We start from the raw sequence: 23,555 nt of genomic DNA, 5'->3' as shown, positions 1-23,555 counted from the left end.
TACTTGAGTTTTCGCCTCCATGCTGAAGATTGTGGTTGTGTGGGTTTGTGTCGTGTTTTCATTCCGCAAATTCGTGCACATCGATATCTTGTTCCAATGGAAGTTGGTAATGGCTCAATTCTTGAAAATCTTCTTCCTCTTGTTCATACAGTCCTTCTGGCGGGAAGGTGTCGTCGTAATCGTCTACCTGAATGTCACGTGGGTCGAAATATGCAGCCTCATATTCAGCATCGTAATCCTCGTCCAGGTACTCATTGTTGTCATCGATATACTCGTCATCTTCGTATTCGGCGTATTCGCCATCTGGGTCATACTCTTGATCTTGATCGTCTTCCTCATACTCGGCATTATTCTTACTTACGGAATCAGTCTCTTGACTTATCGGAATGAGGTTAGGCAGCAGTGCCTCGCGTCGAATTTGACCATTTTCTCTAGTCATTGCTTGAATTGGCTCACTCCAAGCTCCCATTTGAATTGGTGGCATTTGAAAAGTCAAGGAATTGTTTCTCGCCATGTCTAATTGTCTGCGACGTTGTCTTCTAGCACGTTCAGCAGCTACAATTCGTCTCTTTCGACGAATATCTTGATCATAGCGTACCATCTCATTGACTTTGTTAGATACCACTCGATTTGTCATGGCCGCGGTAACGTCTGGTGACGGAAACACGGTATTCAAAGACCTTGACCATGAAATCGATCCGTTGAATTGCAACAAAGCATTGGCTGGTGCAAAGATGATGGAGCCATATCGTCGGACGAGGGTGATTGACCTTGTTAAACCTTTCCGAGACACGAGAATGCCAGCTGCAGCTGTTGCTAGTGCGGCAACAGATCCGACAGTGGCAATAATGATGATGATTAACGATACGCCGGAAGTTGGTGCTGAAGTCGGACTCGCTGACGGGGATGGCGATGCGACAGATGAGCGAGCCACAAAGTCGATCGAAAAGTAGGTCAAGTGGTTACAACAACATGTTACTTGAGAGCCTTGGAATGAGTGCAAACTACAGCCCCAAGTTGACCACTGAGACTTGCTAGTATCCCAATATTTGCAAGTTGGAATCGTACTGTTTGAAACATTTTGAGCAGGAACTATTTCAAGAGTATGAAGTGAGAGGCTGCTTGGAGCCCGCTGAGAGTCGACAAGGTCTCACTTTTGGTCGGGACAATAATGTAAATGCAGCTTTGAGTATTGTTTACTGCAATATAATTCCCGGTTGTTCCATCACTGATACTGAATTCGACAATGCTTGCATCACTGTAAATCAGGAAGACTAGTCAATAACTAAATTGTTCCAATTCTCGTGACATCACCACACGTACTCTCCAACGGTGGCATTCCCATCCACAGCAGAGAACGGATTGAATGCCAATACAAATAAATCCAGCCTAATGTTGGCAGGAACACTTGGCAGAGTAGCAAAAACCTCATTCAACACCACATCAAGATTTCCAACACCGCCTGCAGCGGAGGATCCAGTTGTTGAGACCGTTAAATTAGAAGGAATTGAAGAAACGTTTACTGGTTCGTACAGCATATTAGCTTTTTTGCATATATCAGCGCAAGTGCTAAATAACTCCTCTCACCTTTCTGCGCAATTTGAGCAATAGATGAGCTCACTATCGTCACTGGTGGACCTCCAAGCTGAAGGGAGCTTGAAGCTCTGCTGGACAGCACGCCCATATACGAATTTGCTAGTGATTGCAACAATGCTGCGGTATATGGCGTAGATGTTCTACTTGATACAGAGCTTCCGCAGGTCCAAGAATCATACACTACTCCATATCGGTTCAATAGGTTTGCGGTACTGTCGATTGAGACGAAAATGCCAGCAACAGAGACTTGCAAGGCTTGATCAACTTGAATTTCAGATACTCCAGTATCCACCAGAATATTAATCAGATTTACGGCTTGAGTAGCTCCGACACTTGATAAGTCTGTGCCATCACTGACAACAGATTCAATAATTTGCGAAAGGCTGAGAAGATTGTTGACGACTGACTGATTGCTCATACTGGAGACGAACTGGTTTAGTTGATACAAGATTCCAGCTCGCACAAGAGCCAAACTAGATCTGGCATTTGAGCAACTGGCGACGGTTGAGCCCAAAGTCTCAAAGCACGAAAATGACGTGCAAAACGACAGAGACGCTGGTGATGGAATAGCGACTGCTGTTGCTGTGAAGACGACTGTCGTTGCTAAAGCTGAAGAATGTAGGGTGGTTTTCGTTGCTAATGGAGCGGCTGATGTAGTGTAGACCGTTTCTGTTATATGCAGAGCCGAAGTAACCAAATCAGGTGTTCTTGTTGCAATGGCGATTGAAGCCGTTGATATTGTGATGGCATCAATCGTCGTCGAACTGCCGCCATCAACGGGCGAAGTCGTAGCGACTGATATTGCGGTTTCTGTGACTAAAGCCCGACTAGACCCAAGCGTTGCCGGAGCTAGCGAGTTCGTAGATGTGGCAAATGCTGCGGCACTGGAAGCTATTAATGCTTCACTACTCGTAGTAGTCTGTACCTGAGATGACGATGGATATTCATAACTGGTGGTGGCACTCGACGATATCGTTACAGAAGCCATGGTCGCGGTAGGTGTTATAGAAACACTATCCGTCGTAGACGTGGAAGGTATGTTCGGGGCAGTTACTTCAGAGGTTGTTAAAGACCACGACAAGGTTGCAGGAGATGGCAAGTCAGTTGGGGTTGCTGAAGAGTCCAAGGAATCGGTCTTTGTTGGATCAGAAATAGTCAGAGTAGCATCGAGCTTTTCCGTAGTTGTGTACTGCGGTGATGACGTTGTCGTTTGATTGGCTGTGAACGAGTATGCAGTGTTTTCAGGGTCCTGGGAGGTACTTGTGGCTTGCGTTGTGAACGACACCATTGAAATATCTACCGTCTCAATCAAAAAACCTGTCAGAGTTGCTGGAGCTGGCGCATTGCTTGTCGGCGAAGCATCAGTTGTTGATGTGGTTGGATTCATCTCATCGGTAGTTGTTGTGGGTTGAATAGATACCTCCGTGCTAGCAGATTGACCAAATGCACTATTAGCATCAATCGATGGTTGATACGTGGATTGAATCCAATACGTGGTTGGTTCAGGTATCGAGGCAGAAGCTACATCAGCTGTGCTTGTTGGATATATAGTAGATACTGTTTTCGACAAATCTAATGTTGCAGTAGCTTCAACGGAGAGCAAAATCGAAGAGCCAAGTGACTTAGTAGCCATAGTGACTGGATTCGGTGTCATCGATACACTACTTGTCATTGAAGTGGTGAAGCTCCCTGTTTCCGAAACAGTTTCCTGAATTGTTGATGCTTCAGTCGAAGAAGCAAAACCAGTCAAAGTTGCTGGAGTTGGCATGTTGCTTGCCGGCCATACATCAACAGCTATTGTTGTTGTGGTGGGATTCATCTCATTGGAAGTTGTCGTTGTTGGTTGAATGGACACATCGAGACTGGTAAATTGACCAGGAGTACTCATAGGATCTATGGTCGATTGATCAGTCGACTGAATCCAATACGTGGTTGGCTCAGCTATTGTGGCAGAAATTACATCGATTGTGGTTGTTGGAGATAAAATAGAAAACAAAGTTGACGGAGCAGATGTTGCAGTAGCTTCAACAGACAGCAAAGTGGGAGATTCCAAAGAATTACTAGATAACGTGGCTGCATTCGGTATTATCGATACAGTGGTTGTTGAATCAGTAGAGGTTGTTGTTGTTTTTGATAAAGTTTCTTGGCCTGTTGGTACTGTAGTAGGCAAGATGATCATTTGCGTCATTCCAAGTGTTTCAAGAAGGGCTTGTATACTACTGGCAGCCATGCTACTACTTGTTCCAACAGCTGAAGTTTGAACTGTCGAGGTAGGAATTTCAGCGCTCGTGGATTCAAGACTGGTAGTCGAAGAAGTGATTGATAAAGGAGCTGACTTAAAGGTGGTTGGTTGAGAAAACGCAGTAAACGTAGCAGTTGAGCTTGCCGTGTTCAGGTTATCAGTTTCGACAGCTCCGTAAGACGACAATGGAGAGCTGAGCGTCGACGAGGCAGAGTAAAGCGTTAACAATTCAACAGCGAAAGTGGTCGGTATTACAACAGTCGAGGTAGCAGTCACAGTGTCAACAAAATCAGTGGCCAAAGTTGTTGCATCTCTACAGGCTGATATCGACCACGTAGTATATGCATCATCAGTAGATCCGATAGATCCGGTAGCAAAACTATTGAAATCAAAGACAGTTAGTATATAAGCCACCATCAGGCAAATTTTGGCAACATTTCCAAAAACCTGGCAGTTGATGCCGACGATTCCGTGGAGGTAACAATTTGATCGGTACTCAAAATAGATTCGAAACTCGTCTATTTAATAGGAATATCAGTTAAGTAGCAAGATCAACATCAAGATAACTTCAAAAGGGCTTACCTGACCGCCAACAAGCTCAACGCTACCAAGAGCAGCAAGGAACAACACAAGCTGGATCACCCAAGATTTCACCATTATATCATTGTTGAGAGCTTCGAACTAACGTACCAGGTATCTCCACGACTGACTACTTCTTGGGAGTCCAAGGGAATTCTGTAGGAAGAAAAGTTTTTGTTCATTGTCGGTCGTGATGCAACGAAAGCTATTAGACAACAACGTTTCTGCGCGTTCTACAAGCTATAAATTTTCTTATTTGTGTCGGGAAAGAATACAAATTCATTCAAGCAAAGTATACAAGTGAAGTCTTCTTCTTGGCCTGCACTTCTTGAATGCCTAAGAAACAAAAGATATTTAGCACTCAAACTCATTGTAAGGACATTTTAACAACAAAACTACCTTCCATAAAGTCTTCATGTGTTATTTCACTGGCTCCTCTCCTTAATGCGATCATACCAGCTTCAACACAAACAGCCTTGCATTGGGCACCATTGAATTCATCACAACTTCGAGCCAACTCCTCAAAGTTGACATCGCCAGATACCGTCATCTTCCGTGAGTGAATTTGCATGATACGAGCTCGGGCTTCTTCAGTTGGCAGTGGGAATTCAATCTTTCGGTCAAGACGACCAGATCGAAGTAGCGCAGGATCGAGAATATCAATACGATTGGTGGCAGCAATAACCTATGTCATTTACCAGGGGTCAATGAATCAGTTTTTAAGATGTCGCTTGGACAGTGGTTTGACCCAGTTTGGCTGAGGCGAAAAAAGGTGTCGAAAATTCGATTTTGTACTGACCTTGATTCGATCATCGCTTCCAAATCCATCCAATTGATTCAGCAATTCCAACATGGTACGTTGGACTTCACGATCACCAGACTTGTCACTGTCGAATCGCTTGGTACCAATAGCATCCAATTCATCAATAAAGATGATTGCAGGTGCCTTTTCTTTTGCCAAGTTGAATGCATCCCGAACCAATTTAGCACCATCACCAATAAACATCTAGAATGACATCATTGAAAAGCTGTCAGGGCTCTGATTTCGAAATACCAGGAACAAAAAAAAAGGTGATCCTGCACATAGATGTACCTGTACAAGTTGAGGACCAGCCAATTTCAAAAAAGTAGAGTTGGTTTGAGCTGCACAAGCTCTGGCCAACAATGTTTTGCCTGTCCCTGGTGGACCATACATCAACACTCCTGATTAAATGGCAAAAAGAAGTCTTGAGTAACGGTAGTGTATGTGGCCCCAAATCACCACACACATACCCTTTGGAGGCTTAATCCCCAAATTCTTGAACTTATCAGCATGAGTCATGGGCAACACAATAGCTTCAACCAATTCCTCAATCTGCTTGTCCAAACCACCAACATCATTATAATCTTCAGTAGGTTTCTCATCGACTTCCATAGCCTTGACTCGAGAATCGTATTCGGCAGGAAGGTTGTCCAATATCAAATACGAGTCCTTGTTGACACCTACTAGATCACCTGGTTTGAGTTTATCCACTTCTACTAGACCAATCATGGGTAGGAAGATGGTTTGTCGTGTTGAGGTTTTGATGACTGCACATTTCCCTTTGCGGTGTGCATCTAAGTCAATGTTTGCGCCGTCTTCTTCTGGTTCGTCTGCTGGATCCATGTCCAATAGCTGTAGTTGAGGATTAAGAAGTGTTGAGTGGACGTGTTCGTTTAAACATCACTATCACGGACGGTGCAGCATGTTTTTTGGTACATACCTCTACGACATTGGCAACTAGATACGGTAACTGTTTGTTTAATTTAATTTTCTCCTTGTTATCCTTGATCTTTTCCTTTTGAGCAGCATGTTCATGTGTCAATCGAGATTGTTCACTCTTCATGACCTATGTAAATGTTGCGAACGATGAACATCATTTCAAATAGAGTGACAGAGACAAGAAAATACAGAATTATTGGAGCATCTCTTCATGACGACATCTATGGCCTCACCTTGACATCATTTTCTAGTAACTTAGTTCGATTGGCAATTTCGTCTGTTGATGCTTTCAATATTTCAGCGTCCAAATCATCAAACGTGTCTCCTGATGCACCAGCCAATGATTCCAACGTCGTCATGATGGATTTGGATATTGCAAGCTTGCCTGGATTTTTTCTCCCTATGCTATGTCCAGAACTTTGAATGTTAAAGATTACGCGTCGAACGATAGAGTGGAATAGGGATGAGGAACGCGTTCAGGAGGTAAATTTGGTGACTGAGAACTGTAATATAATTACAAAATTGCATGTACTACTGCTATTTACACGTATACAGTACTGGAAAACCCGAACATCCACCAAAAGCAAACGTGCCCCTTTCTAATCACCTCGGGGCGATCAAAACTAAGAATATTATGATTGCCAATATCCAAGAAAGTCCAGTTAATATAGCTCCAGTCAGAGTCAGCAACCGTGCAGTTTGCGACAAATATCCAGCCTGGTTTATCTTGCCTCTAACGACGAGACTATCTACTTGCGACGCATGATATACAGCACAGATAGTCAAAGGCAAAGAACACTATATTTTGCAATAAATTGTACGTTAGTACGATGTCGGTCAAGAAAGACCGTTTTTGCAGCAATGACCAAACACTCCTCCTCGTTTCCTCCAAACAACGGTAGATACCAAACGTAAGAGCAGAGAGTTCAATTTCAGTGTGCCTTCTCCAACAATCTGCGCTCTTTACTTACACAACAACATGCGCTCAACAGCGAAATGATCAAGCTTTCGGCAAACCAACTCTTGATCTTCCTTGCAGCCATTATCTGCCTATTAGCAGGAGATCCATCATCAGACCAATCCAGAGAATCATCTATTGATCCACGCTGCACTAGAGGCTGCGATTCTACATCGCCACCGATTGGCGAATCGACGGTTTGAGAGTCTCTTCTAAAATACGATGCAGAAGCAGACGTCGGTGAGTTCTGAGCACTATTGCTCAATAACTTTAACAAGCTGCTCGAAGCTTTCGACATTTTGGGTTGATCGGTGGTGAGATTCCGTGTTTTGTCGCATGAGCAGTCAAACATTCAAGGTTGTGGAGTTTGTTGATCCACGCGAAGTACGCGACTCCACGACGCTGACGTGTTATTACGTTGCAATACGCGCCAAAGCACTGAATCTCTTGCTGTTTCTAGCTCTTTGCAACTGCGCTCTATCTTCGGTCAAGTGCGCCTTTATTTTAGCGCATTTATATACTTACTACTACTAAAGATCACTATGAGGAGTAGGCAAAAAGCTATATACAGTCCCCAATAATCCCAACGCTGCCCCTAATACAATAACCAACTTATAAAACAACCTCCTGACTAACGATATCTCATCACCGTAGAGCTTCAAGAAGCAGAGGAGTGGAAAGACCACCGCCACAGTGAAGGAAAATCCAGATCCGAGCAGAGCCATAACGTTCGTGAACCCAGGATAGTATATAGCTATTACAACCACGAGGAGAGACACGATAGACCGTGATATGATCCTGACAATCCCTTGATGCTGATACGCACTTACAAACGTTGTGTGGAGTGTGTTCTCAATCTGCGTATTTACTGGGCTCAATAGCAACGGATACTTGGTCATCGGGTTGATTGCGACTAGCCACACAGTCATTTGGGTTAACTGAGGATTAAATGATGGTACAGTTGGGAGATTCTGGGTGATTTCGTTCTTACAATTTTCTCCAAACATGAGGTATCCAGACCCTGCTATTACTATGTAGATTCCGAGCACTATTATATACGTTATTGTGACAATCCAACTAAATCGTTTCGGCTTCCCCAAGTCTCGATACAGCGACGGGAAGACTGCGTGCCCGTCCAATCCAACCATTGTCAAGCCTATAGCCATTGGCAATACGTTTATATTGGGCGGTAACAGACTCGTAGTTTCTGGGACTAATATCGATCCAGGAGAAGTATGAGTCGTCAGTCCGTCAAACAAAATAATGGCAATCATGTTGAGTAATGCGATTATTCCTATAAATGAGGTATACGACAAAAGCTGCATCGATTTGGGCCAAGTCGTGGGTGTCAGAACCAAAAATGTGACTAGCTTTATATAGGTAAGTTGGAATTGAGGGAATAGTGCATGTATAGAGTCCCCTATCAATATGCAATATGCAACACACGCTGCCATCATCTGGCACACGAATACTGCAGATATAAACCTTCGACCATTGAGACCAAAAGCAGCTTCTCCTACGTCTCCATACGTCAACCCTATTAACCCACCAGGGCCTTTGACTTTCGGATGGTCCTATAGTAATCTCTTGTCAACTCTTTGTACAGATGAACCTATAAAGGTCAAAACCGTAGCATGGTTTTGCAAAAACTTACCAGACACTTGGCGAGTAGCACAGCGGTATGAGAAGTAGTTGCGGCGAAGGTGATCAGCAGTCCTGTGCCGACAAGCCAACCAGTCAACTTGAAAGTGTAGGGCAGAGTCTAACGAGAAAAGATCAGATCACACAAACACACACTCACCGCACAAACAACGAAACGAAGTTTGCGATCAGATGTCGATCATACCAGAACTCCCATTCCAGCAAGCAAATTCACCGAGTTGAACAATGATTGTGAGAAGCTCGACTTTTTAGGTTGTGATAATTTAGGTATCAGCGGCGTTCGTTCCGTGTCATCATGTATCGTTATATCTGCATGGTTACGATGTGAGGCTCCATTGAGATGAGATCTTGGCTGACCATCGTCATCATCGTCATCAGAATCTCGTGGTTGACCATCAGTTCCGTTATTATCGTTCTCGTCGTCATCAGAATCATGTAATCTTCCACCACCTTGAAAAATGACACTCCATGATCTGCTTATTGATTGACTCCAGCTGGTATTTCTATTCCTACTAGCGCGACTGTTCTTGTTGGAAGTAGCTTCATGTTCGTTGTCGCTGTCGTCTGGACTCCTCACGGGATTGGGGGTCCTGTCTGATGGCGAGGGCGGTATGGCAATTGATGGCGAGCTCATCTCACTGATCCGAAGGACGTTTGCTCGTGCTGTTCTTGTCTCGAACTGTGTTCTACGAATTTCCCAAGGGTTATGAACTCGATCGTAAACAGAGTGACGGGTGACGTGCCAAAACGCGTGATTATACCAATGAAATGTTCCGTAAATAAGTAGACGTGGGGACGATGGTATGTTATGTAGCTTGAAGCCTTCAGAAACACTCGTTTCGCTCAAGGAGTGTGTGCTTGAAGACATGATGTTGGCAAAATGGAGCTTGCGCAAGTGGATCCCGTGGATAGTGACGCTGCTGCTCGTATACATTCATATTGTTATGGCTGATTCATTTGCAGAGGGCACAAATGAGAATGAGGTTTACATTGTTGCTGGTTTGAGAAGCTTGTTGTGAAAAAGCGACTTCCAATTTACTCACTATCCACTCATTAGATGCCTGATGATATCGTAAACGACTCTTCAGCTGATGTGATTACCGTACCAGGCATGAGAACATTTCGAAAGTGTTTGAAGTTTTTGCGAGTTCTAAATCGCTCCTATACCATCTAGTTGATGAAGGTCAGGCACTATACAAGCAATGTATATCGGTCTTAACTGATCTATCACAACGAAAGCCCCAAAAATTCTCCTTGACCGCATCATATGGTGATCAAGACACTGACATTGTCATAATACTTTGGCATTACATATCACGAACCCTGTTTTCACGACGTTCACAGCCTATACCGTCCCATGCCGAACCAGAACGACTTCCTGCCGATGTGGAAGTGTATGATGAGAGTCTGCAGGTGCCTGACTTTGTCGAGCATGATCCTCCACTTACATCCAGGATCAAGGCTACACGTGGACTGATGATTGCTGGGCTTGGTATGCATAATAAGGATGCGCTCCTTACGTTAGGTGATATGTACTTGGTAAGTTTGACTCGGGTTTGGCAAGATAGCAAAAAGGTGCAAGTTGAAACTGACAACACACCCTTACAGCTTGGCCAGTTCAATCACCCTCGCAATGCCACTTTGGCTGTAAAATACTATAATATACTGTCGCGAGATTATGGAAATGCAACCGCACAATCACGGTTGGGATTCTTGTATGCGGCTGGAATTGGTGTGCCTCGAAATTACGCAAAGGTAATTGTTTCATGTGTCTTAGATAGAAATTGAGAGGCATCGTCGAAACCATGCTAAAATTATTACTCTTTTGTATGTAGGCACTGGTGTACACAAGTTTTGCAGCAGTGGGAGGAGACACAGCTGCTGAACAAACGTTAGGTTATTACAGTCAGCTAGGAATCGCTTCTCCAAAGAATTGCGAAGAAGCTGCATTTTACTACAAGAGAGTTGCTGACAAGGGTAAGAGCTCCTGCAATTTACCTCTATATTTTCTCGTTCATTGGTCCTCACTCGTAATGGCAGCTATGGAAAGGTATAGAGCTGGACCACCTGGTGGCCTGCATCTCCCGAAAACAAGGACGCGACTGTATGAAGCTGATGGGGGAATATATCGATCTGGAGCTAGTGGTCCTGGTAATCCGAACCAAGGCGGTCATCATGGCTATCACTGGTCTCCGCAGGAAGCTCTACAGTATCATCACTACTCTGCAGACAGAGTAGATGGTGATGTCACCTCTCAGGTGCCAAGAAAGGTTCGCATAATTGCCTAGATTGCATCTTTAATAACCATTCGTTTCGTTTCTCATAAGTTATTGCTGGGACAAACATACTATTCCGGATCTAGTCACGTAGCTCAAAACTTCACAAAAGCTCTCCACTACTTTCGAAAAGCAGCCAAGCAATATCCAGAACAAGCCATTGCTGCTATTCATCAAGCTCAAGCTCGCGGTGAACCTTTACCGACTTTAACTTCATTACAACATACCAGAGCAACCATCGCTGCCAAAGCTGCTGGATACTTGGGTCAAATGTATTGGAGAGGTGAAGGCATTGAACAGAATATTGATCATGCTAAATGGTATTTTGAGCGTGGTGCCAAACAAGGCGATGGAGCCAGTCATACTGGACTTGGTATGATGTTTGAAGAAGGTGTTGCTGGACTACCTGTGGTAAACGTTTTGGTCTTAGCCGTTTTTTTTGGCACACCTTCACTGATTCAGCCACTTGTTGTAGGATTTGGTCAAGGCTCAACATCATTATGTGAGAGCTGCTGAACTGAACGATGCAGATGGTCGTGTACATTTAGGAGATCTGCTACTCAGTAAGCAAATGGCATACATTAATAGAGGGATTTTCTGTTCACCACTTCTGAATTGCCCTAGATCGAAAAATACCTGATTATACTGGGGCCTTCAAAGCTTTTGCTGAAGCTGTCAAACAAGGACACATGTATGCTCATTATCGTGTTGGAGAGATGATGATTGATGGGTTAGGGACTCAAAAGAATTGTCCAGCTGGAGTTGCTGTGAGTAGAAGTTCTTTTATTTGTTTGGGCGTCCTTACCGGCTTTTGTCCAACTGTGTGGTTGACCTTTCCCTCCAACGACTCCAGTACTTGAAGACTGTAGTGGAACGCGCAGACTGGCATGATCCAATAGTGTTGGATGCTGAGAAATCCTACTTGGGAGGAGATGTCGAAGTTGCTCTGCTCAAGTATTTGATGGCAGCTGAACGAGGATATGATTTGGCCCAAATGAATGCCGTATGGTTGATTGATCAAGGTATATAATTGTCTAGAACCAATCCTACCTGTTTACTAATAACTGAGCTGTTTTGTTGTTTCAGGAATCTACGACATATCGAAAACCAGAATGTTTTCGAATGAAACGGATATATACGAAGTAGCTCTAACATTATGGAATCGCGCTGCTAATCAAGGCAACGTTGATGCTCGAGTAAAGATGGGAGATTACTACTTTTATGGTCTGGGAACCAAAGGTGAAGTAAAGGAACCAATAGCACCACCACCAGAGACACCATTATCAGATGGTGGTGAAATCAAAACGCATAATAATTATGATATCCGACTGGTGTCCCCGTCACTATATATTGCTGATCTGATGCATTCTTTCGGACTGGATTGGTTGATGCCACATGGTCTCTTGACTGAACTCTTGTATGCTCGAGGTCATCCAGATTATGAAAGAGCTGCCTTGTATTATCAAGTAGCAGCCGAGTCTGAGTTCTCGGCTATGGCTATGTGGAATTTAGGATGGATGCACGAAGCCGGACTAGGAGTCGAGCGAGTAAGACTATTGCTCCTTAGTACGATCGCCGTCTTTTGCTCTAACAGATTTTTCGTTTGCGGAAACATAGGACTATCATCTAGCCAAACGCTTCTATGATCGTTCGCTTCAAACGAACCATGAAGCATACCTCCCAGTCAACCTCTGTCTATTAAAACTCCATATCAAGTGGGCCTTTTACAGCATCTTCTCCCCATCGTCCATAGTAGCACCACCGCACATACAGCCTACTAGTGAAAAGTCATCATCTGGATCTTCCGACTCTCAAAAAACGAGACTTGGTCGTGACGGACTTCCAGGGGAGGATCCGTATTTAAATGAGCTAGAGGATGAGTCGTGGGACTGGGACTCTTGGTGGGAGGGTGAGAATGGAGAGGACTTAGCTGAAACTGTTATATTGGTTGTCCTTGTGTTGATTGGAATTGCATTGTTTTACTGGAGGCAAGCTCTGAATCGTGTGGTTGGACCACAACAGCAACAACAGCAGCAGCAACAAGATCAGTTGAGGCAGCAGTTGCAACAGATGGCTGCGCCTGGAGGGAGATAGTTGGGAGTGTGATTGCATATGCATAAGCTATTGGGTGTTTTGCATCTAGTGTAAGAAAATAAAGTAGTGTGTACAGATATCGGATGCAGGTGTTTTTTTTGAACGGTTTTGAGCGCTTGCAGGCAGGTGTGTCTTTGTCAAGGTCACGAAACTTCAACACCCGAAATTCTGATCAGCTGGGTCGGTTAAGCAGCACAGCGTCAGAGCAAGGAAGGCATCCTAGTCATCATCATGGCAGGTAAAGAACCATGGATATACTGCATCGTTTTCACATCTTTGCTTGTCTTCCAAACCCCAAAAGCAACAGATCAGCACATTAAATCCGACTTGCTGTCGTTATAGACCGGCGAGCTCAGAACAAGTACTATCCGCCTGACTGGGATCCTTCTAAAGTAAGAACCGAGTCATTGTACCAAATTCTTACAGCCTTCACATGAAAGTCTCTGACATTAAACACAAATTTCTAGGGCTCAATCAATACATTTGTTGGACAACATCCTCTGCGAGATCGAGCAAGAAAACTAGATCAAGGCATTCTGATCATACGGTTAGCGTTTTCGCTCTCTTTTGGTGAACCCCAGCTAACCCCAACGTTTGCAAACTATTAGATTCGAATTACCGTATAATATCTGGTGTGAAGGATGCAAGAACCATATTGGCATGGGTATGAAGCATGATTTTGATCTCTTGTAATTATCATTACGACTCCTTATTCCCTCTTTTGCGCAACTAGGTGTGAGATACAATGCCGAAAAGAAAAAGGTTGGGATGTATTACACTACGCCGATCTGGAGTTTCCGAATGAAGTGTCACTTGTGTGATAATTGGATGGAGATACATACTGATCCAAAGGTAAACTTATTCTCCTCGCGACGTATGTGTTTTAGATGAAAGGCTCACATCGTGTTTTAGAATTCGGAATATGTCGTCATTTCAGGTGCAAAGAAGAAGGTGGAAGATTGGGATCCCGAAGAGAATGGAACGTTGAATTTGAAGGGTAAGGAAAATGTGATTCTCGGTGACCTTTGCCATTTTTTGTTCAACATGTCTGTTATTTTTCGCTCTAGATGACGAGGAAGCAAAGCGACTAGCCACAAACCCATTCTACAAACTCGAACACGACCTAAACGACGTAACCAAAGCCAAAGAAGCACTCCCCGCCATAACAAAGCTTCAAATGGTGAATGACAAGGCATGGAGTGATCCTTACTCCAACTCTCAAAAGCTTCGTAAACGGTTTCGCGAAGATAAAAAGGTACAAGAAGCTATGCAAAAGGAATCGGATGCTATAAGAGATAAACGGAACTTGTCAATCGCCATCCTGCCTGCATCCGCCGATGATGCGAAACGAGCTAGTGAGGTTATCTTTGGTGAGGGGCTTTTGAGGACTGCTGAAGAGAGAAAGTATGCTATAACGACTGGATCCATATTTGGTGGTGATACCGGGATGGTGAGGAAGAGGATCAAGGTCGCGGCGAGAGCTGATCCCTTTGCCATTAAAAAGAAAGGTGGTAGTAGCAATAGTGTCTCAACTCCCAAACCCCTTATAATGTATGGAAGCGATAATGACGAAGATTGATGAAGCAATACCTGATGTATCCATTTTGTAAACTTTGTAGCAATATGTAAACTTTGTAGTAGGAATATAGATAGTAGCCTCATCCTTAGCAACTCTGGCCAACAAAAGGTGCAAAAGGTGGATGCCCCTCACAAATTTTTCCTGGTGTATTTATCACCACTACACCATTTCTACACTCTCAAGTTTGAACTTCCAAGAACAGCCGAAAAACAAGACTTGCCATGTACAGAATGACAGGAGCAACAGAGCAATATTGACGCAACGTCGCAACCCAGATATACCAAAAGCTTTAACTTCATCATCATCATCATCATCATCATCATCATCATCATCATCATCATCATCATCATCATCATCGCGATCACGATGCGGTTGGGTGGAAAGAACGTTTCCTTTGCAGATGTTTACTCCTTTTCCGATGATGCATTTGATATGGACGACATTGTAAATCGTAAAAACGAAGAACGATTTGAATTGGAGCTGGTCTGGAGGGGATTTGTTGGTCAAGATGGGTCATTAAACTTCAGGTTGAATTGGACTCGAGAAATATATCATCCATCTACAGGTGAAGGCAAGTTAGAAACATTGTAGTATGATACTAGTTTGGGTTGCTAATGCTCCTTTTGTTTTCGATCAAACAGGCAGCTTTATGGAATTCACTCTAATACATCATGTAAACATTGATGTCTTTGCCATCAAGGCTCGAGTGCCACATCATATGATGCTGACGTGCATTCAAATTGGCGATTGCAGGACCAAGTATTCAACAAGACGGAAGTCACCTCCAAATACGAGGCGTTTCCAATCGCATCCCGAACCAAAAATATATTAGATCATATGCCTTATTGGATGAACACGGGATGGCACGGGAAATATCTACTTGAAGGTCTTGGTCCACTTGCAGAAACACGACGACGTGGCGAAGCCAGAAAGATGACGTCGCGATTGTATGAACTCACAACTCAGTACAAGCAAATTGGCTGATTGTACAGTCGTTGCTGGCTCTGAACTGGTCGATGACGATAGTAGTGAAGATAATGGACCAGATGCCAAAGTACCTGCTTCAAAACTATTATTGTCATTGTCCTTGAGAGGATGTTTGGTAGCGACTTTGCTGAATCTCATGATGCCATGCCAAGTCTCAGAATAGAAGGTGCATCAAAGGCTAGTTTGCTCGCATTGGCCGAATACACCTCTTTCGAAACAGTCAACGAACATATACGATTGACCACTGATGATCCACTGTCTATATACGAGTTGGCTGATCGGTATGAGATGCCTGGGCTTGGGAGGGAGAGGTGTAGGTGGATTTTCAATGAGGATTTGAGTCCTGAGACTGCGTTTGAGAGATTCAAGTTTGCAGACAGGTGCTGTATTTGTTGACTCAGGGAAATGAGAGCTCTTTCTTAGCTTTCTCAATACCATGGTGTACGCTACTGGGTTTGGAGATAAGACCTTGGGAAACAATTGTTTGGCATATCTTAAGACTTGAAGACAACAAATGAAATCAACAAGGAAGGAGAGTTTGATTGAAGGTCTCAAATCAAATGATGATATAGTTATCGCTGCAGAGGCAGACCTGCTCTGTAAATAAGTCGTCAAGAATCTGTAAAGTGTCGCGGGACTTTGCTATTTGCGTTCAGGAATATATTTCAACATGTGCTCTGTCAAAGCATTTTCTCTGCCAATCCGAAAAGAAAGTCGGACCTTTTCAGATGGGAACATTTGTTGAAAGGGGAAGAGCTTCATGGAGAGTGATCATGATTGTATCCATGTAGATGCCTTGGATTAGATGCCCTGGAACAAGTCACGAAATATGTTTTCGACGCGACACAACGATGATTACAATCAAGAGTTCAAATTTGTATTGCTGAGGCTTTACTTTACATAATGAGCAGTGTGGCTTTTAACCCAAAATTATCACCAAATCATCTAGTGCTATTACTGAGTTATTTATTCCTTGTTATATCCCAACATTTCACCAACTTTGGAAGCAGCACTGCTAGCTGTGTCAGCTACAGCAGTGGCAGCATCACTGACGGTACCGGTAACTCTTTCGTAGATGGTTGGGTCAGCATTTGAGCCAGCTTCATGTAGTTTATCACCAGCCTCGTGAGCTGTGCTAGCAGCAGAGTGTTTGGCATCTGATGCTAGTTCACTGGCCTTGTCGCCGGCAGCATTGGCATGATCTTTGACTGTGTCCTTGGCGGATTTAGCCTTGTTTGAGGCTCTAACAGAAGTGACGATCGGAAGGTTAGAAATGAGATATCATGAGGTTGAAGGAACGCATAAGTCGTCATGATTGGAAGGCACAAGCACGTACTTTTCACTTAAGTCTGAGGCAGCATCCTTGGCATCATCGTATTTGTCCGAGACAGCAGATTTGGCTTCATCGTACTTCTTTGACACAGTCTTCTTGGCTGATTCGTAGTTTTCTGAGGCAGAATCAGCTACACTTTGGGCAGTGTCCTTCACCTTCTCGGAGATGTCGCTGGCAGCGTTCTAATAGATTAACGTTAGCCAAGGATGTATGGTAAAGCGAGATGAAAGGTATAAACCATAAGCTAATGTAAACATGATCGTTGACGTACCTTAACATCTTGTTTAGCTGATTTAGTCATGTTTGTTGTGTTGTTGTTGAAGAGAAGCGAGTAGCTTTGTTGTTGTTGTGTGTTATTATTTACTTTTGAGTTTGAATGAAAGTAGAAATGTAGGACAGGCTATCCGCTATTTATAGTCTCGAGGTATCCCCGAGGATCGACGAACTAAACACCAACCATCACTTTCAATATCTGCGGCCTAACGGTTTTAAACCTTAAGGATGGCATCATAGCGAACTATGAGAATTTGCACGTGCAAGACGGAACATGATCTAGAAGGACACGAATGGATCTAATCATTGTTACTTGATACGTGCTGGATATCACTGTTGCTTCCAAAAACAACCGTTTCGAAATTTATCGCATTGAAAATCGAGAAAACGGACAGACTAAAAATCTGAGAGGCGTTGTCGTATACACGACGCTCAGGAAGGCAGGAAGGTATGCAACATCACTTGATATCGGCAGGTCCAGGTGTCTTGTACGTTTGTATTTATTAATTTTTTTTTTGACAGAATGTCCCTAGTGTAGCTCTGTTATTCAGGTCTCATGGATTCTTCCATATCGACGCTTGACTGCCTCAACTGTTGACGCAGATCTAAACGAACAAGGCATCGAAAACATCGCAATTCAAATCCAAACATCAGCGTACACACTTTCCTTCTCAAGCCTCGTTTGAAAGCAAGCCTCTCATATAGGATATGAGTATGCTTGGTGATGGATATGCATTCTGTGGTCATGACTGAGAAGCCTACGAAGCCTGTCGTAAATTTACCACCGAAGTAGAATGTGCATCAGAACCCCGTGGGTTTGCCTACCTGGTATAACATTGTGACAACGTTGGCTTCAAATTAGTGAATGGATGGTGGCACGTTGAAGGAGTGGAGGAAAAAAAGAGCACGATGGAATTACGCGTGTAAAGTTGCCATATGTAGGTGAATACACAATCTTTACCGCACAACCTGACATGACGTACATTGGTTCGAACCTCAAGAGTATTTACAGGTGCGTATATTGGAAAACATCGGTGATGTTTATCGTGGATTGAGAACCATCTGGCAGGAGAAACATCGGTTGTTACAGACAAGACATTGGTATTCTTATTGATGAGTTTACTTTTATAGCTTTACAGACTGGACATTTGATACAGACAAAATTTCAAACTTTATATATTCAATTTACAGGTTGGATTTCTTGTTGTACCCCAACATTTCACCGACTTTGGAAGCAGCGCTGCTAGCTGTGTCAGAGACTGCGGTGGCAGCCTCGCTGACAGTATCTTTGACTTTTTCGTATAAAGTTGGGTCGGCAGTGGAGCCTGCTTCGTGCAGTTTATCACCAGCTTCATGAGCGCCTTCAGCAGCAGTGTGTTTAGCAGAGGTTGTCATTTCACTGAGCTTGTTGCCAGCAGACTTTGCAGTATCTGAAGCATAGTCTCGGGCAGCTCCGGCATGGTCTGAGACACTACGAAGTGGTTGAATAAGATTAAATACTTAGATTCCAAGGATGAAGATGGTATGATTGTAACGACTGGTACTGGATTACCAAAGCTTCAAAACAATCAACTACTTACGATTGACCAAAGTCCGAGGCGGCAGATTTGGCATCATCGTATTTGGCTGCAACGGCATTTTTGGCGTCATCGTATTTGTTGGCAACAGCCTTTTTTGCTGCATCGTAGTTTTCTGAAGCAGATTCAGCTATTCCTTGAGCCTTTTCTTTGACGGTGTCGGTGATGCTGTTGGCAGTGTTCTATAGATTGACGCAGAGTTAATAATGAGCAACAGAAGAGTAGCAAAGGCTGGATAAAGAGTAGCGGAAACATGAAAGAAATACCGACTAGTTAAATACCTTAGCGTCTTGTTTGGGAGTGTTAGAGTTAGACATGTTTGTGATGTGCGAAGTGAACTAGTATATAGAAGTTTTGTTGGTCGTGTTGCTTGATATCCGTTGTAAAAGGTGAAAGTTCAGTATTGCGAACAGTGTGCACTATTTATAGTGTCAAAGTATCACCGGGATCGACCAACCATCGCTTTTGCTCACTGCGGCCCACCTTTTTGAAACTTTACTTGTGCCAAACCATGAAGGTGCACGTGAATCGTGAATAGTGTAGAGAGACACAATTTCTAGTTGAATGATTCGCTGTCCGTGATATATCTCTCTGTCGCCTTCCGAGAAACACCACTTTCACATTCACCATTCGCCACTTGCGACGCGTCTGGATCGAGTATCAGTGATACAAGAAAGGGACGTATACTGCACACGATAATCCTGCTTCTGTTGGTGATGACGGCTCTGCAGCTCACGCTGCCATTGCTCTTGCGCGCTTGCAGATTATTCAGCAAGCTACATGCTACACTGCACGTATACAAATCAGAGAAGCAGAACGTGAGATCTACTGGTTTTGCTGATTTTGGCATACACAAGCCTAGAATTTTCGCGTTTATATTCTACGATTATATATAAATTTTTTTGTTGTTTTTCAAGTGTGACTTAACACTGTTGTAACAGATTGAAGCGACATTTTACCAGCGCCTCCTTTGCGCAATTACATCGTGAAACACACAGATTGTTGAATAAATACAGTTGGAATCGCTTCCGATTGGAATTCGACACGTGAAAGCGACCCTTTCTTACTAGCTCATCAGCTCATCTATGGAATTATGGGCTTATACCCTCGACATACACAGCGATGCGATACCCTGCACAGCTATCATGAGGAGGAACAGAGAAGGCTTATAGAACACGTCTACATACCTATCTTGTCATATGTAGTGAAGTCTATCCGCCAAGGTCAAAAACTCTACCAAACGGTTCTTTTTATAGAAGCTTGTAATTGCACTGCGGCCGATGCTAACATCATGTAACTACCACCTAGACTCCTCTCTCTCTGAATCAAGAACGTTACAGGCCTGGATGTCCTAACATCAGCGCTCTTGCGGGAATCAAGTCTAAATTTTGACCAAGAAGCGACCTATGAAGTCTAATACCAAAAAATCGCACTCTATTTCAGTGCCATCATACACATACGAGCTGTTTGGACTGCTGTCTTCAATGTTAACAATTATTTGTTGACAACCTACAACGGTTCGATCAAATGTCAACATCTGTCAAACTATTTACCACTGCCCTCGACAACTCTGTCGTTTAATGAGCCTTCTGGATGAAGCCAGTACACCTAGATCCTGCTGGCTCTTTCACTGGGCTCATTTGCAACTTTCAGCAAAGGTCCTCTGTCTAACATCTCTTGAGATCCCAGACACCAACATTAATCTATACACCGAGTCATTTTGCTCTTTACTGAGCACGTATTGATGGCATGAGTGTGTAGAGATTGAACTCATCATATTAATAGAGACAAGACGGGTGATCGAATTCAAATTTCCATTGAGTGTTTCAGCTGTACCACACAAGTAAAATCAAACAGAAGCAATGGAACACGCATTTGCAAAGACATTATTTATATATCAGACAGTTTTAAATTTGTATTGCTGAGGCATGGCATTTACTTTATACATATTGTTCTCTTCCCACAATTACTCACTAATTGCAAGTGCTATTACCGGAAGCTTATTCCTTGTTGTATCCCAACATTTCACCAACTTTGGAAGCAGCACTGCTAGCTGTGTCTGCTACAGCAGTGGCAGCATCACTGACGGTACCGGTAACTCTTTCGTAGATGGTTGGGTCAGCATTTGAGCCAGCTTCGTGTAGTTTATCACCGGCTTCGTGAGCTGTGCTAGCAGCAGAGTGTTTGGCATCTGATGCTAGTTCACTGGCCTTGTCACCTGCAGCGTTGGCATGATCTTTGACTGTGTCCTTGGCGGATTTGGCCTTGTTTGAGGCTCTAATAGAAGTGACGATCGGAAGGTTAGAAATGAGATATCATGAGGTTGAAGGAACGCATATAAGTCGTCATGATTGGAAGGCACAAGCACGTACTTTTCACTTAAGTCTGAGGCAGCATCCTTGGCATCATCGTATTTGTCCGAGACAGCAGATTTGGCTTCATCGTACTTCTTTGATACAGTCTTCTTGGCTGATTCGTAGTTTTCTGAGGCAGAATCAGCTACACTTTGGGCAGTGTCCTTAACCTTCTCGGAGATGTCGCTGGCAGCGTTCTAATAGAATGACGAAAAGGTGATCATTAGCCAAGGTCGTATGGTAGAGAATGATGCGAACTAAAGGTCGATGCAGACATGATCGACGACGTACCTTAACATCTTGTTTAGCTGATTTAGTCATGTTTGTTGTTCTGTTATTGACGAGAGGCGAGTAGCTTTGATGTTGTGTTGTTGTTATTAGCTTTTGAGTTTGAATGAATGTAGAGATGTGTGAAACGTTATCCACTATTTATAGTGTCAAGGTATCGCCGTGATCGACGAACCATCACTTTCGCTATCAGCGGCCAAACGGTTTTAAACCTTAAGCATAAGGCAACTATGGGAATTTGCACGTGCAAGGTGGAATATGATCTAGATTGACACGAAATAATTCGAATCCTGGGCTAGTTGCCACTTCCTGGCTGTAACTGTCGCCTTCCGAAAAATGCCGCCGCTTCCAAACCTCCCTCAAATTTCGATATGACGACGACGGACATGACGGAACTTCTTAGAGATAAATTTTGAGGCTCTTACATGTACTTAAAGACGATCTATCGACGACCAGGCTATAGGTAAAGCTGCTTTTCATTTATTCTGTTCTGCTCAGCAATCTAACGTAAGTTTTTAGTCGTTTTGGTCAATATTGACATCTGTGTCCTATTCAGCTGTCATTCTTGCCAAAGTACATGGACTCCTCAATATTAAGACTCGACTGCCGTGTCGATTGATTCTGACTTAATGCGCAACATCTTCAAAACGACCGACAGCACATTCATCCAACGAGCAATCTCCTTCCCAACCTAATCCCCAATATTGCAGTTTTCGTACTCACTATTGTCAAATCTGATAAAGACCGATATTCAAAGCAATATGTTGATCGTGGCCAAATTGCATTGATGGAATGGAGAAACACATTGAATTCCATGATCGTACGAATGTATTGAACAACGAAGGCAAATTAGCTGATTCTGAACTCAACTCGCATCGCTGATGCGGGCTGATGCGGAACTAGCCAATAGTGAAGGTTCCATGAGTGTCTCGTTGTGTCATTTTGAGGATGGTTGATGGAGAAGTTGCCATCCACAAAGTTGCTGAATTTCAGTCACTCGAGCTCGTGGAAACTTCTTTTCTTTCCTCCTTTTGTGCTGATGTCGACATGGTAGTCCCCAGTGCTGAAGAACTTTTTGGCTCAGATGCCTTGTATCAAATCCGATTGTGTTTCAATGGCTTGTTTACTTTGTTAGAATATAATTTCATTGAAACAGATATCAACAACTTCATCAGTGCAAAAGGTTTTGAGATATACGATGTGCGGGATAATAGAAGTGTTTGCTAGGGCGATATGAACAAAGAGAGTTGAGAAGGTGATTAGTTTGCCAGGGCGATATGAACAAAGAGAGTGTAGTTGAGAAGGTGATCCCCTACGCTTCTGTGCTCAAGGGTCGGATCTTTCCATGCCAGTCTTTCGAACTTGACTGAAACCAAGATCCGGTAAATATCAGTAAGTGTAAAACAGTAAGAAGTGACTTTGTGACAGTGGTGGTTACATATAAGAGTTGCCAGTTTTATTCCTGAGGTTTTTACTTTAGTTTACAAATTGTGCAATGGTTTACGCCCATGACTATCACTATCTAAGTAGTGCTAACACTTGGGTACTTTATTCCTTGTTGTATCCCAACATTTCACCGACTTTAGAAGCGGCGCTGCTAGCAGTGTCTGACACTGCAGTGGCAGCATCGCTAACGGTACCTTTGGCCCTTTCGTATAGAGTGGGGTCTGCAGCGTCACCAGCTTCGTGCAGTTTGTCACCAGCTTCGTGAGCTGTGCTGGCAGCAGAGTGTTTGGCGTCTGATGCTAGTTCACTAGCCTTGTCACCAGCAGCATTGGCATGGTATTTAGCACTGTCCTTGGCGTCTTCAGCCTTGTCTGAGACACTGTATTAAAATGATTGTAAGTTGTCAGAATGCAGGTTGGAAGTCAGATGCAGGTTGGTGGAAGTTCAAGATTGAATATTTTGAGTACTGTCTAATAACTTACGTTTGACCAAAGTCTGAAGCGGCATCTTTGGCATCATCGTATTTGGATGAGGCGGCAGATTTAGCATCATCGTACTTAGACGAGACAG

The 23,555-nt window shown here is 43.5% G+C and overlaps 4 protein-coding genes across 4 annotated transcripts; 2 read left to right on the top strand and 2 right to left on the bottom strand.

Annotated features, from left to right (window-relative positions):
- Positions 1–58: 58 nt before the first annotated feature.
- SmJEL517_g04841 (uncharacterized protein) lies at positions 59–7,414 on the bottom strand (the record flags this gene model as incomplete). The annotated part of the gene is made up of 15 exons (XM_031170769.1): positions 59–1,092; positions 1,155–1,258; positions 1,324–1,522; positions 1,588–4,217; positions 4,286–4,356; positions 4,421–4,471; positions 4,529–4,573; positions 4,716–4,753; positions 4,817–5,102; positions 5,217–5,423; positions 5,511–5,620; positions 5,690–6,071; positions 6,160–6,285; positions 6,392–6,558; positions 7,180–7,414. 15 exons carry the CDS (start codon positions 7,412–7,414, stop codon positions 59–61), a joined length of 5,685 nt encoding a protein of 1,894 aa, XP_031023248.1.
- A 232-nt stretch (positions 7,415–7,646) lies between these two features.
- SmJEL517_g04840 (uncharacterized protein) lies at positions 7,647–9,412 on the bottom strand (the record flags this gene model as incomplete). Its single annotated transcript, XM_031170768.1, has 3 exons — positions 7,647–8,690; positions 8,771–8,878; positions 8,963–9,412. The coding sequence occupies 3 exons, from the start codon at positions 9,410–9,412 to the stop codon at positions 7,647–7,649; spliced, it is 1,602 nt and encodes a 533-aa protein (XP_031023249.1).
- Positions 9,413–9,658: 246 nt separating this feature from the next.
- SmJEL517_g04839 (uncharacterized protein) lies at positions 9,659–13,148 on the top strand (the record flags this gene model as incomplete). Its single annotated transcript, XM_031170767.1, has 13 exons — positions 9,659–9,704; positions 9,742–9,761; positions 9,836–9,908; positions 9,953–10,317; positions 10,387–10,533; positions 10,614–10,755; positions 10,819–11,048; positions 11,106–11,465; positions 11,530–11,617; positions 11,679–11,821; positions 11,908–12,076; positions 12,141–12,601; positions 12,672–13,148. 13 exons carry the CDS (start codon positions 9,659–9,661, stop codon positions 13,146–13,148), a joined length of 2,721 nt encoding a protein of 906 aa, XP_031023240.1.
- Positions 13,149–13,379: 231 nt separating this feature from the next.
- Positions 13,380–14,727, top strand: SmJEL517_g04838 (uncharacterized protein; the record flags this gene model as incomplete). The annotated part of the gene is made up of 7 exons (XM_031170766.1): positions 13,380–13,386; positions 13,491–13,540; positions 13,616–13,695; positions 13,757–13,812; positions 13,882–14,000; positions 14,061–14,145; positions 14,216–14,727. 7 exons carry the CDS (start codon positions 13,380–13,382, stop codon positions 14,725–14,727), a joined length of 909 nt encoding a protein of 302 aa, XP_031023239.1.
- Between the last annotated feature and the right edge of the window lie 8,828 nt (positions 14,728–23,555).

Source organism: Synchytrium microbalum, assembly GCF_006535985.1.
Source record: "Synchytrium microbalum strain JEL517 chromosome Unknown SmJEL517_scf0037, whole genome shotgun sequence".
NCBI classification, from domain to species: domain Eukaryota; kingdom Fungi; phylum Chytridiomycota; class Chytridiomycetes; order Synchytriales; family Synchytriaceae; genus Synchytrium; species Synchytrium microbalum.
This window is presented reverse-complemented; position numbering and strand designations above follow the sequence as displayed.